The 17,201-nt window shown below is 43.0% G+C and overlaps 2 protein-coding genes across 14 annotated transcripts in view; one reads left to right on the forward strand and one right to left on the reverse strand.

The window, feature by feature from the left end:
* The first annotated feature begins 98 nt into the window (after window positions 1–98).
* Window positions 99–553, forward strand: LOC136056991 (ubiquinol-cytochrome c reductase complex assembly factor 5). Its single transcript, XM_065749429.1, has 2 exons — window positions 99–261; window positions 474–553. Exons 1-2 carry the CDS (start codon window positions 111–113, stop codon window positions 542–544), a joined length of 222 nt encoding a protein of 73 aa, XP_065605501.1. The 5' UTR covers window positions 99–110; the 3' UTR covers window positions 545–553.
* A 3,186-nt stretch (window positions 554–3,739) lies between these two features.
* Window positions 3,740–17,201, reverse strand: part of PBRM1 (polybromo 1) — a 57,401-nt gene continuing 43,939 nt past the window's right edge. For 5 of the 13 annotated variants that reach the window (XM_065749397.1, XM_065749396.1, XM_065749395.1 and 2 more), the window contains 4 exons: window positions 11,090–11,245; window positions 8,690–8,760; window positions 7,641–7,857; window positions 3,741–7,289 (listed from right to left, as the gene is read on the reverse strand). In XM_065749397.1, coding sequence (XP_065605469.1) covers window positions 7,117–7,289; window positions 7,641–7,857; window positions 8,690–8,760; window positions 11,090–11,245 — 617 coding nt within the window. In that variant the 3' untranslated portion in view covers window positions 3,741–7,116. The other 8 variants (XM_065749404.1, XM_065749399.1, XM_065749403.1 and 5 more) reach the window with 7 other exon arrangements.

A 17,201-nucleotide genomic window follows, 5' to 3' on the forward strand; every position in this document is an offset into this window, starting at 1 on the left:
CCGCGGTCTTCGGCCGGCGGGGGCTGAGCGCCGCCCCGCCTCAGCCCGGCTTGCCGCTGACCTTCACGCGACGCCGCCCGCCCGGTAGGTGACCCCATCACCCCCCGGCCATGCTGGTGAGCCGGCGGCTGAGGCGCCTGCTGCAGATGGTGCCCGGCCGGGAGCGGCTCGGCGCCTACCGCCTGCTGCCCTTCTTCTTCGTCCTCGGCGGCGCCATGGAGTGGTTCATGATCCACGTCCGCATCGGCAAGGAGACGTTCTGTGAGTGCGTCCGCCGCGTGCAAAGCCGGGACGCCGCGCTGACAGCTGGGGCTGTGCGTGGCCGGTCCTCCGCCCCGCGCCGTGGGGGGGGGGGGGGTCTGGTGGCAGCGGAGGTGGGGCAGCACGGTCCCTTCCAGGCCAGGCCGTGTTGGTGTAACAGGATGGGTGCCGTCTTGTCTTGGAAACGCTGATAAAGCCTTTTTCTGGCGCAGATGACGTTTACCGAAGGAAACGATCTGAAAGACTGTACGAGGAGAGGATGGAAAGAAGTGAATCTAGCTGAAGGGTTCCACTGCGCTGCTGCCGAAGCAGCACTGGTGATGGCTGGAGGGAGTCTGTGCGTGAGGAGCTGGTGACAGGCACTCCTGGGTACTGTTGGCAGACTGCTCTTCACCCATGTATCATTGCTGTTGTGTATTTGACCGAGTTCATTGTGCACAGGCCGCTGCCGTCTATTTAATGTTTGGTATTCCCAAATAAACTGAACTGAGTACACAGTCTGGTTGCCGCTTCTGTTTGCTCAAGCAAACACCATTCTGACAACACAGATGGGGGACAGTTGAGCTTCATATCATGTATACATCATAGCAGAAGGGACATTTGTTTCCCGTTAGGTTGCTGTGGACTGATGGAAGCTGCTCTGGTGTCCAATTTGTGTTCTTTCCAATGTAATTTTAACTAGGTACCATGGGACAGACATACAGCTCGGTCTTTGTTCTTCCTGCACTGCTTTGGAAAGTCATTCCTGTGCTTCTGCTCTGTCCCACTACCCACGGTGGTGGCTCTCACAAAGTGATGCACAGGCTGAGGAGAAGTCTGATGCATTCTTCTGTCATCAGGCACAGGTTGGGAGGAACGTGCTACAGTGGCCAGTGCAAGCCTGAATTCTGCTTGCAAAATCAGTCTCCCAAAAGAAAAAAGAGAGCTATCAGCTAACTGCTGTTAACCTTTTTTTGTTTGTTTTACTCCCTGTCACAGCAACACGAGGTCTGAAGCATGCTGAAGTGATTATACATTAAGGTGGCTGGTACAGTATTGTCACTGTTACTTGCATGCATTAACACAAATACAATGGCTTTATTTCTGATGGCATTTGCTGACAGTTCTCCAGAAAGTCGTTTCTTAAGATCAAAGCATCAGCCTAAAAACAAATCCTAAGAGAGTTCCTATGCTCACCTGAGTGCTTGTGCTAGCTCTTGGTCACCTTTAACACAGGGACAGGGTTTCAGCTGTCTATGAGGACAATAGCTGTTCTCAAGACCTCACTGTGTGGGTGCTCAGCTTGCCAGCAGAGGGAAGCCACGACGCTGCTGTCCTCTGAAGACTTGATCTGGAGAACTCAGGCCACTCCATGGACTTGAGCACCTCTAGGGATGGGCACCCACAGCTCTGGGCACCAGTGCCTCACCACCTGACTTTGTCTTGAAGCGCTGTTGTGCTTCAGTTCCATCTGCCTATACTTTCAGAGCCTTTGGGCATTTTGTGTGCGTGTGCTGGTGCTTTGTTTTGTCCATTTTTTTTTAATATTATAATATTATATTGTTAATATTTTTTTAATATTTTAATGTCCTATCTGTGTCTTAGCACTCCACCTGGTGTGGACGTTCTCCATGTGGCCTCTCATAGCACTCCCATAATAGTGGTAGTGTTTCATCAGCCTCAGCAAATCAATATCCAGTTCTTTTGCATCAGAGCTCTTTCTTATTCTGCTGCAGTTAAGGCGCCGAGAACATAGGAAGTTAACTTCAGCATCTCCAGTTAAGCAAACAAAGACAGGAGTGCCAGTGGATCACAAGGACTTTGTGTCAGGAAGTTCAGCAGTGCCAGTCCTTGTGCAGGAGCAGAATCCTGGTGCAGGAGCTGGCATCATACCATTTCAGTCAAGAGGCAACTGCAGTTCTGTGAGGAAGAAGAGGAAGCTTAGATGTTCTGGGTCCTCCAGTGCTACCCACTTCTGCCTGTCACTCACTAATACTGGAAGCAAAGCAGCTGGAGTCCCAGACTCAGCCCATTCCAGTGCCAAGCACAGCTGGCATGGATTTAGGATAGGTTTTACTCCACACCCACTCATCGGGTTAAAGGTTTGCTGCTCATTCCCAGCACTGGGAACACAGTGCTTCTGTTGAATGCTGTGGGAGCAAGCCAGGACACAGCTTTCAGCATCAGCACTGCCAGCTGTGGGCTAAAGCAAGTCTGTTCAGTTTGCAGGGAGTTCACCTAGTGCCAGTACAGCAGGCTCCGTGGTTCTCCTGGCAGCAGCCACAGCAGGAGGCATCACTGCTGAAAGCTTCCCAGGTGGTGAGTGGGGCCCAAGCTGTGCATGCACGCACAGCTACTCCTGAGGGGTGCAGACCCTTGCAACAGGACTTTGCCTTCCTGAGGAATGTCCTTAAATCCTTCTTGGGTGTTAGTGCTTGGCACAAACCACAAGGATTTTTCGTAATCCTCCCTGAACCATCTGATGGAAACCAGTTGCAGGCTTTGGGATGGAATGAGTATCCATCATCGTTTTTTGTCAAAGGCTACAGAGCATCCTTTGTGTAAAATGAGCAGGGACAGACCAGCAAGTGGTACTGTTTTGCAACTCCAGGGATCCCTGATTTCATGTCTGTCTGCTGCCTCCTTCAATAGAGGTTAAAAGTTAACTCCACATCCACAGCTCTGAATTTCTGAACAGGAGAGCTGATCCAAGAAGCGGCAGATGGGATTCCCTGCTTAGGACCACAAAATCCTAGTGCACTGCAGGCACTTGCATAAGGTCATCTGTCTTTTTTATGTATCTTTGCTTTCCTTTTGTTTGACAGTTGTAATGGCATAGTAGCAATAGGACCAGTGCAATCAAAGAGATGTTAAAAAAAGGGAAAAAGAGTGCCCACCAATATCTTGAGGATTGAGGCTTGCAAGGGATCTCCAACAGAAGATCCTTCCTCAGTGGCAGTCAGCCCTTAAAGGGGTCTAAGAGGCACTGAGCCTGGCTCCACCCCTTCTGGTCACAGGTCAATTGCCTTTACCTGTGCTCCCAGGGCTGACTGGGTCCTTTCTCCAGTACTTAATCAGAGGTTCAGGCTGTGACTCAGCAGTTGCCATACAACAGTCAAATTATGCAGCAAACAAATGGAATACGAAGTTTCTCCATCAGAACATTTCACCTGTGAACAAACCAGACCCCTCTTCTTGACGTTAAGAGCACTCAGCTATCAAAAGCTACCAATGCTTTTGCTGCTGGGAGTAGGCTACACAGGTTTAACAAGTGACCTTCAATTTTACATGCTGACCAAAGACAATATGAAGAAAGACTAGGATTAGTCTCCCTGTGTGCCTACCTACAGGCTTCTAAGGAGGGCAGCAGTTCTGCCAAGCTGCAGCCTGAGTGTGAGGCAGTGTTCATCCCTTGGTTCCAAGACATTAATGCTTGTTAATTAAATGTAACAACAAATCTGTTCTGGTTAAGTAGCTCTCTCCTGTCAGAGGAACCCCAACACAAAAGAAGGCTGCTATCATTTAATTTCTCTTGCTGTTGGTGTTATTAAAGAGAACTTAAATCCCAGTTTTTTATTTTATTGGGTAAAAGATGCTTTTTCCACATTACTTCTCTAATTTGCTTCATTATCCAGCTACATAAAAGAAGTTCTGAACCAGGTTAGCTGCCAGCATGAAATTAAGGCTTGCTGTTTATTGTCAAAACAGTTAATGCAGAGGCAAGTGGACCCAACTGCATCTTACCACCTCTGCTTAATGCACCATGTATTTTCCAGGACTCCCTTCATACTCTTTATGGCTCCTTCTTCAATGCCATTCTTCTTACCATCAGCAGATGTGTCTTGCAACACACAGGACAATATAAAAAGATTCTTTGCCCACACATGCATGCACATAGATTCCATAAAATCAGTGTCAGCACCAGCCAGAATTGCTCAAAGGAAAATCCCAACAGAAGCTTTGATGGGACACTCAAACCTGGTTAATCCAAAACACTTTGCAAACTATTTTTATTCAAATTAAAAAGACTCAGGTAAACAAAGTGATGGAACATACATGTTACACACCTGGTTATCAGCTTAACTCTCAGGAGTACAAGATTGAATGAGAAGCCAAACAGGGATTAACCAGGTCCGAAACCATGTGCTGAAAAAAAAAAAAGTCACCAACATCAATTTTTTTTTTTTCTTACAGAAATGGTAAATTTTCTCATGGAAGAGAAGGACTAAGGTAGAGAACAAATAATTATTACTCTCTCCAACTGGTTTATGAAAATACCGGTCCTAGGTTGATCTATTTTCCACTCTCTCAGAAGCCAACCATTTCCCATACATACATTTATTTTAATAGTAAAGTTTAATTTATGCCAATACAATGAAAAGCAGTGGAAAACAAACGAAGGGCTCAAACACCCACCAAGAGAGGAAAAGACAGTCAGACGTCTTCTCTTTTTTTTTTTAAACCAGAGTCAAAAACAGTTTCTTTTGCTGGTTTTGAATTGTAGACTGCAGCCATCATATCCTAAATTTTCCTGCAATCAACTGAAACGTCTCCTGTGCAGAGACACAACTCCGAAATAAATAAAGCTTAATAGAATTGATTAGTGCCAGCCCAGTGGCTCAGCAGTAGTGCTCTGCACTGCCTTTCAGGAGGACCCAGGTTTCATGGGGATTCCCAACCTCTTGCCCCTGGGCCAGGGAGCAGTGAGAGCACTGAGAGCAGCGCTTCGGCTGCTCGAGCAGGGGAGAGCTAGTGCTGCACATCCACTCATCACCAGATAAATTAAACATCTGAGTTACATGGGCTCCAAAGGGAGTCCCATCCAGTCCTCCAAAGAAAATAAATAGAACAATAAGTTAACTAAAATCCATCCCAGGTTCTTTGGTGTAGTTTTTGTTCATGCTGAGAACAAGATGATCTGGTGGTATCTGTGACCCATGTTAATTCCAAGTGCTGAAAAACTAGGATTTGCTGCTTGATCTGCTTCAACATCTCATCTGCATGGCTAAAACGGCAAAGCCTAGGGTAATTTAAATGCATTTAAGATGATAGTTTGTACATACGGAGGAGGTCTAAGTGTACTCTGTTTCTATGTTATTAAACAAATGTGGTCATTTACAAAGGCCAGTAAAGAATTTCTGCACCACAGGTGCTTAATTTGTATTTTCCATTGTAATCTCCTATAAAAGTTTGCTTGGCTCCCTTTTCCTCACATCCCAGTGTACATCTGTACTAAATCATCTGAAGGGCCTACCTGTAATTATATGTTTTTCTGTGCAATGACTGTAGGGCTCAAACAGGAGGGGAACTAGTCAGTAACATTTAAGAAGAGTTTATACTTGCCTGTCCCTTCCCTTGTCACTATCAATTACATCACCAAACAGAACCTGGTATCTGAAGAAAAACATTTAACCTGCTGATAAGAACTCAAAAGTGTTCTGTACTAGCAGACTTCAAAGCTCCTTTCCAAATGATAAATATTTCTAGAAGCAGTAAGAAAGCATACCAGCATTATTCTTTTGGACTGAGTTGCAGTAACCATCTGTGTGCCTACAAATTTTTGTTTGTTTTTCAAATTACTGCATTAAATAACTAGGAAAACAGCAATCCAAGAGCACTCTTTTTACAAAACTGAGTATGTGAAAGCCAACAGCTCTGGAAGTCCAAAAGGTTAGTTAGCTACAGTTAAGCCTTCATCAAAGGCAGTCACAACCTCAAAATTTGGCAAGAGGAGCCTACACACACCTTACTGAGCTAAACAACAGAAGCACAAACCCCCTGAAGGCTGCAATGCAAATACTCTTATGTCTCCAATGCACTAGGTTATGTGGAACTTAAGGTACTATTTTGAAATTAAATTCACGTGTTAAATTTCCAATTTTGCCTTGTAAAACTTTCGTTAATGTGAATCAATACACTTAATAGAAAAATGTCTTACAGTGCCCAATCATTAACAGAATATGTGTGGATTTGGAAACCATGTGACTCTACTAATAAGAGAACTCAGCTTCCCTTCTTCTCTAACTTACCTTCCATGACCCAAACTGGTTCAAAGTTGTGGCTTCTCCCACATGCAGACCACACTGCAGAGGGAAGAGGTGGTCCCTTCCCACTGCCTGGTGTCAGGGTCATCTCAGAGCTTCCAAAGCAGGTTACAGCAGATGAAAGATTTCATCTTCCACAGGCACGCCAGTACGTGTGTTCTGTTACTGATTTGGGATGATAATGGCCTCGGCTACAGAATTAATGCCTGGACAGGACTGAACAACATCAGCAGTCAGGTTAGCCTTGTTCCATCTGCATCTGCGCTTCTGTGATCACTGTGGCCCATTGAGCTGCCTCAATATTTACCTGAAATGTGATTTTTCTCTAGTGTCAGTGCTCACCTTACCTTCAGCTTCTTTCAAAGAGATCCTCCCTGTTTGTACCCAAGCCAGATTTCCACTGGCTAGCACACACAAGCACATGTTCACACATTCCTCTAGGATGTAAACTATGACTAATTTCACATTCCATTGTACCAATCTGTAAATACTTTGTTTTCTTTTTTCTTCTTTTATATAAAAACAATGGCATCAGATTCTCAGCAATAAAGTGTAAGAAAGATGAATTCTTGACTACAGTTAACCAAATATGAAATCGCCTTTCAAACAAAGGAAGCATATGCAAAAATCTGTGTATTTGATAAAGTCAACTTAATATAACAAAAAGTGAAATATGCTTATTAAAAGTGTCCTTATATAAAAATGGTCTCGCAATGTACAGTAAAATGCAATACAAATTATTGTTGGTTATCTCTCCCCACCCAGTAACTAAAACAGCTATTGTTCCACAAAACTCTATATGCCAGTATCAAAGAAAGATGCAGTAACGGGACTAAACGTTTTCTATGTTGTATGCCTGACGAATGTTAAGGGTGTCTCGCAGCATCAAGTCTCGAAGACGCCACAAAGCATCGGCCATTGTGGTATGAGCCCCTTTGCTTTTCAACCAGTGTGATGGGAGACGGCTCTCTTGCTCTTTCGACAAGTGGACGTCCCGTCTTCGTGCTGAAAGGGTAAGAAACAGCCCAGTTATCTGCTAGCTTTGCTAGGCTGGCCTTGCCTTTGACATTGCCACCATTCTTCTAGGGAAAAAAAAAAAGAAAAATAATTCTGCACTATTTCTTTTACCCAGAATATTTGAACACATACAGTAGATAATTAGATTGAAGCACCATTAATGGAATTAATCTACTGATAACATATACTCCCAGTCTGCCGATTTTAATAGAACTGACACAGGCAATTGTAAGTAAGAAGCAGATTAATTTGGTATTTTCCATAAAAGCCAAAACTATTACCAGTTACAATGAGGCGTGTTTTGCATGGAAACGTCCCGTTCTGTGCCACAAACCTTACCTGCAAGGGTCTGGTCCCACTTGCTAATACTGCTCGATTCAGCACTGAGCCCCTCTATGTATTTCAGATAGGCTTCAGAATGAAGAAGCCTCTGTGTCTTTGGTGGAGGGGAGACGAACATGGGAGTTGAGGGCTGCTGCATAACTGGCTGAGTCGCGGGGCTCTGGCCGGGATACGGGGGGGGTGCCTGCTGTCCTGGCGGGCCGAGAATTCCTATCTGCAACGGCAGAGCGATGGAGAGATCACATCTGGGGGAACTGCAGGGAAGTTGGTTCACACTGTGCATCACAGCATCCTCATACAGCAAAACTCTGGTTATAACCAAAGGTGTAAACGATTTCCCCAGAAGACAACCTCCTCCAGCCAGCATTACCTGTTGAGGTCACTGACACATACAGAGATGTGCAAACGAACCTCATTTAACAGGAAACATTTTCTCATCACTACCACCATTTCTCCACTCTATTCTTAATTTCTCCCCTTGCGTCATTTTTATTTCACGCATTCCCAAATTTGACCAGAAAATTGGTGATGAATCATGTGATGAACATTTAATCTATACTGACATTGAGAATGAATATCTGATCATCACTGGCATCAAAATTCGCAGATGAAAACAGCCAATGAAAATATGCTTTGTTGGCTGGTGAAATCCGGGAGAAACGGAATGGTTTTTATCCATTTAGCCACGGCTGAGAAAGTGGACAGCATCCCCACTGCATCTCCAATGCATGCAAAGCCTGAATTGCCAGCAGTTTAACTATGTGTTAACATGACTTATTAGCTCAGCCGAAAGGAAAAGAAACCACTGTGCTTATATTGCAGAACATATTGCACTGGGCAGAACCCAATCAGTCTAATAACACTTCAACCAAGATATACAAACACACACTGAGGGTGAGGTAATAACTGGCTCTGAACATATCGGTGTGCATTTGGGGTTTCTATTCTCTCTGCAGAAGGCTGCGTGCATTCCGTACACGTCCTCACTGTTCAAATGCTAATGCAGAGCCTTGGAGCCTCATAATGCAAAAAGGACTCATACTCACCTGCTGTCCAAACGGACTCGCTCCGGGGGCCGGAGTGCCTACCATGGGGGACACGTTTTGGCCTATAACTCCTACATTCCAAAACATACAATGATTAGTCTTATTCAGAGCAGAGAGAAATACCTCTTCGGTCTTCTATAATGCGGTTTTATACTTCAAAATCACTGCTTAAAGCTATTTTAGCAACATTCAAACATCCCACTCTCCCACAATAAAGAACACTTTGGAACTTTCTGAATGACAAAGAAAAAAAAAAGCACCAAAGCAACTACCCAGCATTGACGTGTGCCCTGCTGAATTTTATTAGGGACAGAAACGCTAAGTTAATCTCTTCTTTTTTTACTCCTTTACCTAGTGTGGCCTGACCATATAATTTCATTCATTATACCCTTGGCTTGACACAATCTTCCTGAAAAGCTCAAAAAGGGAAAAGCTGATTTGCTTTAGCAACACTGAATATTTCTTGGTGTCTAATGGTATAAAATACAACCGTGGCAGGAAGAAAGCCAAGCCACTGCATAAATTCTGTATATAATTCTGTATATATTCTGTATATATATATATATACACACATACAAAGCACAACTTACAGGCTCAGCTTAAATAGTCTCATATTAGAGACAGAAAAATATTTGAAAAAACAAACAAACAAGGCAGGTTAGTTTTTTTCCCCAACTATGTGAAGGATCTTTTCCCTACTGCTTGCAATGCAGCAGATACCATCCACATACAGCTCAGAACATGCAATTCCTGCTATCTGATGTACATTAAAAACAAAAACCATGCATGTTGCTGCTTTTCTTTCTCTTCACGTCATTTTTTAAATCCCTTTATTTCAAAAGCTGCAAAATTAAAATCAAGAGTCTTCCCAAGGCTTGAATTTGCAGGCAGATTTCTGTGTCAGTGACCAGAAGACATGTGACTACATTTTGCATGCTAAAGCATATATCACATTAATTCCATCACATCCATTCCATCAGTCCCCGATCTTAAATGCATCTGTACTAAGTCAGAACTTGTGAAAAGCACTGACAACACAAGTTGTGGGACACAGCACTGATCTTTGTTTTGGTACGAAGTGAATAGGTCTGGATGGGGCACCCTCACCTGCCCAGCAGCACAGCCTCACCCTGAGCCCATGCAGCCCATTTAGCACCACTTCCCACGTGGTCCCCCATCCTTTTGCTCATACACACAGCCCAGCTGAAAACACTGTGCAAAGAAATGCACTTTCCTGGAGTTGCCTCAAAACATTTGTATGCTTCTGCCGTGAGCATACAGGCCAGTGCTGCAGTGAGTTGGAGGCGAGCTCAGACACACAGCACTTCTACTCTACGTGAATTTACAGTGAATCTTGCCTACTGGCAAAGATGCAAGCTGCACACCTAACACTGATGGACTGAAAAACAAACAAAAGCAAGCAAACAACATCCAACCATCACAACAATTTGCAGACAGATAAAGCCCTCTCATGGCTTCTGATCAATGCAGCTGCAAAGGGGGTAAGAGACAAACAGAGCACTTCTGCACACAGCTTGTTTAACTGCTGAATGGATGGGATGCACATCTCTAACAGCCACGTGAATGATCAGAGGTAACTACTGGAAGAACCCACAGACAATGGGATGCAAGGGCAAGCAAGTATTTTTCTCTACAAAATAGCCATTATTGGCATTAATGCTGGAAAATTATTTATGATTTGTTCAGCCTTACCTGTCAACAACAGGGTGGCAAGAAAACAGAAAAATGTGTAGTAAAAATGCTTTCGAAAAATAAGAATTTGGCCACAATAGCATAGCCAGTTCACCTTACTCCTGCTGTTCCAGCTACAAGGAACAATGTGCACTGTTTTATAGTACCATATGATGGTGGATGGAGGCTGAGGGCTCTGACACAGCTGGTTGCATCAAAGTGCAGCCAGAACAGTCATCAGCTAACACACTGAAAACAAGCTCAGTAAGAAATGACAGCAATACATTTCATTTCAAATTTCATTTAAAATTCACTTATTTCACTTTAATATGGAGAGGGTGGCAGAACACTCTTCAAACAACACAGGGTTACGAACAGGCTGACTGCAGTTTGTCAGACCTCTGATAAACTCATTCCATTCCCAGGTTTTTTTTTTTTCTTTTGGCTGGTGCAAAAACACTGCTGGAGCAGTCTCACATTTCTCCAGTGACCTTTTGCTGTTCCTCTACTGGATGTGTATTCTGCCATTGCTTTGCATGTGTCCCCTATATTCAGTGGTGCATCATCTGTGCTGCAGTTAAACAAACCTGCAATGTTCAGAAACAACTGACTGTGCTATGATCAAAAGCTGCAGACAGTTCCTGTAACAACTGGTTAACAGCAAGTACATGACAATGAAACAAAGAGCGAATGAGGATGAGTTCTTACCGGGTGGTGGGATGCCTGGGATGCCTGGCATACCTGGCGGGAGTTGGTGGGGTGGGGGCACCCCTGGGTGAAGTGGCTGCATGCTGCCCATGCTAACAATGCCATCAACTGGGCCCTGCAAAGGTGGCAGCACCGGTGGATAGCCACTTATCATGCCTTGAAGGACACAACAAATTTCAAACATGCATCAATGACATGCAATATGATCTATACAGTAAATCATGCACTATCCACAAAAAAGAAAATAAAATTGAAAGCACCCTTAGTAGAGCAAGACGAGACTACAATTAGTATCTCGCAAAAATGAAATAAAGTTATTGATATGAAACACTACACTTTTGATGAATTAGTATTTAGTGCATTTGTATGTTTCTCATGGAGGCAATAAATGCTGAATACTGACATGTTAACACAAGGAATAAATTCAGCCACAATTAAATGTTACTAACAAGCAATTTTAATACAGCTTAAAGCTCTGCCATCTGCATACAGGCTACAAACACAACACTGACTACATGAGCTTTGCGCACAGCCCTGGCACGTGGGCTGGCTCAGAGGTGTGACTGGAAAAAATAAAGATCTGTTTTTCTGCAGTGCATATGCAAAATTTACATTTAAAAACCCTGGGACATTCATATACCTAAAATCAAAGGCAACGACAGGGGTGACCATTCTTACACCACTTTCAGGACACATCAAGGAAGTCACTACGATGTGAAGCTGAAGAGCACTGCCTGTGCTGGGCTGCAGGGACCTGCCCTCATGGCACTTGACTGGAGATAAAAGAGCTGACAAGGAACTCATCTGGCCCCTCGCTGAAAATCGTTCCCACTGTTCTCAAAGCATCTTAACAGGGAAAACAAAGATACTGAACTGCTGCTCATAATTTTGTTCTTCCACACACAAGGAAGAAGACATAAGGACTTATTCTGGTTTTGACTCAGGTTTACTGCTATCCTCTAAGCAAATCTAGACAATGTAAGTATGCTAGCTCCTGGAACTTAAACTTGCCTATTTTCTTGCTCATTTTCTATGTTCTTAATTCAACATGTTGCCAGGGAAACAAGGAAAGGTGTTGGAAAGACAACATAAAGATTGAGAGGGGACAGAAGCAAGTCTAGAGAAGAAAGGTAAGTTTAGAAATGAGAACTGTTGGGCTTTCTGTAATCTGCTTCAAGCAATCACTTACTAAATCTTTGCCACGCTCCATGTAACTCATAAAAGAAACTTTCAGAGCAGAGATTCCTGGAATTAAACTGTCAATAAATAAATAAATGAATAAATAAATCAACATCAGCTCTGCCTGAACATTTTTCATTGGCAAAGCAGTTGTGAGCTCAGGATCCAAAGAGCTTGAGTGGCTCCAGCACACAAGCTACATTTGTCCCCTGCTCAGGAACAATGACAAAGGTGATAAACCTGTAATTCCAAAGCCTGACATGGAATGAAGAACTAATCTTCAAATGTTCATTTTCTTCGAATACATGGGACACCCAGACTGACATTTACTAAACTGATTTTGGATTCCTATTTCATATATCTAGAAGCTTAGCTGTACCTCCCTATCAATACACAGCAATCTGTACTTCTAATGGGAGAAGTAAAAGAAGAAAGGACAAATGCATCACTGGAATACTGAGCTTTCACTGTAGCTACTCTGCCTGGTACTTGCCCTGCACCCCAAGCTGCAGTCACACCGTCAGTGCAGTTATGTATGCTTCTAAAGCTTTTAAAGAGGAAAAAAATAAAAACACAGAAAAGTCAAAGAAAATACAAAGCAAAATCAAACTTCCAATGAAAAAAACCCACCTTTGTCAATCAGAAAAGCTCATTCCTACATTTCCCAACAAAATACCGAGCAGCAGACTAGATTAATAGCACTGTAGAAAAGTCTCCATAGGAAATGTTTCGGGTTTTTTTTAGCTCATCACAAGGTCACTATCATACCCCATGTATGGATTATCACTTTGATTTTGAACTAGTGAACCTGGGTGAACTGTTTTCAGCTCCCACAGCTGTGATTTACTGCCTTTCAACTTACTCCTTCTCCCATTTTTTGAACTATAACAATGCAAGATTAAATAAACTACTGTAGCTCCTAAATTTACAAACAACTAGAGCACTGTGTGCTGAGAGAAATGCATTTTGGAAGGCATCGTGACTTCTTGCACCTGTGGACAATAAAAAACTCCTGTGATGAAGAAGGTCTCTGAAACAGAGAAAAGCAACTGAATGCTTTCAGTGAGTTAAAGGTGGAGGAAGGTGTGAAAAGTCTTCATGGAATAAGACACTTCCAAAACGGGTGGAAACCAAAAGAGGTAAGACTGCATTTTTCAAATGGGACAAAACCAGCAAGAGTTTATAAAGATCCACTTGGTCATCCTCTTAATGAAGTATTTCACAATGTCTGAGTAAAGAGAACTTCTAACTGCTTGAACCGTGAGATGATGGCCTTGAACAGAGGTGTGCTTTTTGAGGAGGCTGCCACAGGATGGAAGAGAACACACGTAGTTGGAAAAGTGACAACACTAAAAAGCAGGAACAAAAAAACCCCCAAAAAAACAAACCAGCCACGAGATGACATTTCCAGTCATCACCATCTAGTCTAGATTGAAGTAGATTACTCACAAAGAAGACTAGCTAGACTGGAGCTAGTTTTCTTTCTTTTCTTTTTTTTTTTTTTTGGGTGGGGGGAATATATGCACACACAAATACTACTGCGAGACAAAAAAATCTAAAAGGTGTTCAAAGAATAAATGTTTTTTAATATTTTATTTTTTAAATGAGAAATATCAGCGTAAACAAATGCTTTGTAACCTGGAGGTGATTAACTACATAAGGGATGTGCCTTCAGTCTAAACATCTTCGCAATCTACGTCCTGAATAGGGATTTAGAAACCATGATGAAAAATACTTCAGGCCATCAGCTCTAAGTATGGCCACAGCCTACAAGGCAGGAAAGAAAAAGGACAAAATAATAACAATGGAATAATTTGAATGCCTTAAGTTAAAAAAAAAAAAAACACCACAAAAAACAAGAACATAACCCAGAAAGCAAACTGCACGACAACAAAAAGAACAAAAACACTAGTCATTCACCTAACTATTCATTTTTATGTAACTCAGCACCATTTTAACCTTGACTGAAGCTACCTAATGACTCCTAATCAGAAATGGGAGAAGAAAAGCATCTCATCAGGTCAGACCTTGATCCGTCCTCTCGCAGATGTGAAGCTGATTTTCATAAAAGAAACTCCCTTGGACTACACAGTCTTCATGTATGATCTGCATGTGCTTATTCTGAACTGCCTATGAAGCCAAGCTGGAGCATGACTGGCAATGAGCAAAAAAACCAACAACAGGAACCGCGCAGAAGAAGTTCTCAAAGCTCAGGTTTATTCTGCAAATCACCTGATAAAAACCATCAGCGCTGACATTTCATACTTGGATTTGCATTGTCCTTCAAACCTAGCCAGCTGCATTAATCAGTAACTCTGGCATGTGGGTTTTAAATCTGGTTGGGATTTTGTTTTGACACTCACATCCCGACAATAAAAACAAGTCCACTGCCTCCTTCTAAACCACTTCCATTGATGTTGCATACACTTGAAGAGTATTCAGCTCCCTGCATCACTGCTGTAACAGGACTGAACACAACTTCTGCAAAGTAGAGCCAATAAACACTACTCAATACAAACAGCACAGGCCTACCACACAAAGAGGAGGCTTCTTTCCTGTGTTTCCACCAGAATACCCACTACTGGAGCAGGGCATGTGGGGCTGCCACCTTACTGCTGCAGTTACACACATTCACTGTGAAGGAAGACTGAAGAGGTTGAGCTTTTTCCTCCGTAAGAACAAAGTGACTCAAGAGTGTTCAGAGTTATGAAGGGGGTTGATACAGTGGATGAGGAAAAATGGTCGTAGCTCCTACGTTTTACCTGCAACAGGTGTCAACTGCTGATTGAGCATCCCCATTGGTGTTGGTGGCGGCACCACCCCCATAAGAGCCCCGACAGGAGTGCCTGCCCGGGGGGAGGGATTCTGCTGCTGTGCTGCTCGCTCTCTCTCCTGCTGCTCAGCAACTTTAGCTGCCCGCTCTGTAAAAGTATTTTAGATTTTCAGTTCTGTTTTGTAACCCAGAGTTTAAAAATATTATCTGTTCATTAAAAAGGACTACTCAAACACTGGCATACTTTAGTCAAATATAAAGTAGGTGAATCTTTGTCAAACATAAAGTAGATGAATCTTTGTAACCAGCATATGATTTGATTTCATGTGGCTGCAGTGAAGACTTTTAGAGAACCTTCAATGAAAAATATTCCACAAAGTTTTATCAGTTTTCTTAGAAAAAAAAAGTAATAAAATAAAAAATTTAAAGGAACAAATTGGATAACAACAGCAGTGTTACCAACGTAAAGTAGCAGTCCAGCACTAGGCTAGGTCTGCGCCAGGACAACATGGCAAAGCCTTCCCTCTTTGGACACCACCGGCTCAGATGGACCAGCTTCAGTGAGGGCAGGTGCTAAGCATGTCAGCACCCTGCCCGCCAGCCCTTCCCTGGAGCAAGGTGAGAACAGCGTTCAGCAGTGCCAGTGGCCCGTTTGTTTTTGTGCTGGTGTTTTTGCTGTTGTTGTTGTGGTTTATTTTTTCTTTTATTTTACTGAGGCAGCTGAAAAATGGTGGCAAAGTTGGGAAGCATTTGCAAAGTTTCCTTAGTGTAGGTAGGTCCTTAGCGTTTTGAATATAACAAGCAGCAGTTTGATGAATCAAAAACTATTTTCTCTGCCTCTGTCATTTTCCCCATTTTGGTCCCCTCTGAGGTTTCTTTTATTTCCCTGAAGATGTGTAACTCGCATTGAGCTGCTCACCGTGCTCACTGGAGTTCACGTGTTTCCTTTGTATGACTGATCTGGCCATTATCTCAGTCAAGTTTTTCACTGTGCCTGCAGGAACAAAAGATCTACTGCAGGGGAATCTGACCAGAGGACAATTTTATATTAAGGGAAGGGCAAAGGGTCATGGGAAGAAGAAAGAAAGAAAAAAATCACAACAAAAGAGAACCGAAAAACAACCCCAAGCAAACAAAAAAGAAGGTATACCGAATGCCCACTGAAGGTGCTTCTGGAGCATGCAAGTTGCTGATCGCTCACTCTGAACACCATCTCTTACTGACGCAATGAGGAACAACAAAGGATAAATGAACGCAGCATACATCTCCAGCAAATGTTAACAACAGTGAATGCAGGGCTGGAAGTTCTCTTGCAGTTGGTGAAAGATGAGAACTGTCACTAAAATAGCAACCAAGTCAAACAAGGCTAAATAGTTCATCAAGGAGATCATGTTATACATGCATCCTGCCAACACTACTAGTTCTTTCAAATACATGACTGCAAACGTGTATAATGCACTGGCCTCCTGGAGGACCTGTGTAGCACCCAGCACTACTGCCATACTCTATAAGACCGGTTTCATTTCCAAAGGCATTTCCTTCCTTTTCACTTGTGTCATTTTAGAAAGAGATGACGACGCATAGGAACTCCTATGACAATTCACATGTGACTGACCATGAAATACACGAGGTGTTTAAAGGTAGATCCTGAAGTAGAAGATGGAGATAAACATCTTAACAGTAGAGCAAGCATTTAGAGAAAAGAAGAAGTAGGTATTCTGCTTCTCAACTACTCTTGGCCAGTTAAAATAACAGTCAGACAAAAGCAAAAGTTTTGGAGACATTTTGATGAATGAGAGATTAAGAATGCAGTTTCATTAGATTTTGGAGGGCTGAGCCTCAAAGAAGAATGCGACATTGGACAGTGCTCAAGTTTTACCTGGTCTGTCCATGCTGTATCTAACACTGAACTAACAGATGGAACAACACTGCCAGAGGGAGCTAAAGAGGTCTGAAAGTTTGGCCTGTAGCATTCACCTTCACAATCACATCATTCAGGCCAGGATTTGAAGTCATTCTAATGCCATTTCCAATGCATCTCAAGAGTCAGGAAAGATGTTCTGCTTTGAACAGATCTCTCTCCTTAAGACAAGCCTTGGCCTCAAGCCCCACATATTCTTTTACTTTAAGCAGTTCTCATAGTGAAGTTAGCCATGCAAG

This window comes from Cyrtonyx montezumae, unplaced genomic scaffold (genome assembly GCF_038088225.1).
Source record: "Cyrtonyx montezumae isolate F1298 unplaced genomic scaffold, pur_monq_1.0 scaffold_6, whole genome shotgun sequence".
NCBI classification, from domain to species: domain Eukaryota; kingdom Metazoa; phylum Chordata; class Aves; order Galliformes; family Odontophoridae; genus Cyrtonyx; species Cyrtonyx montezumae.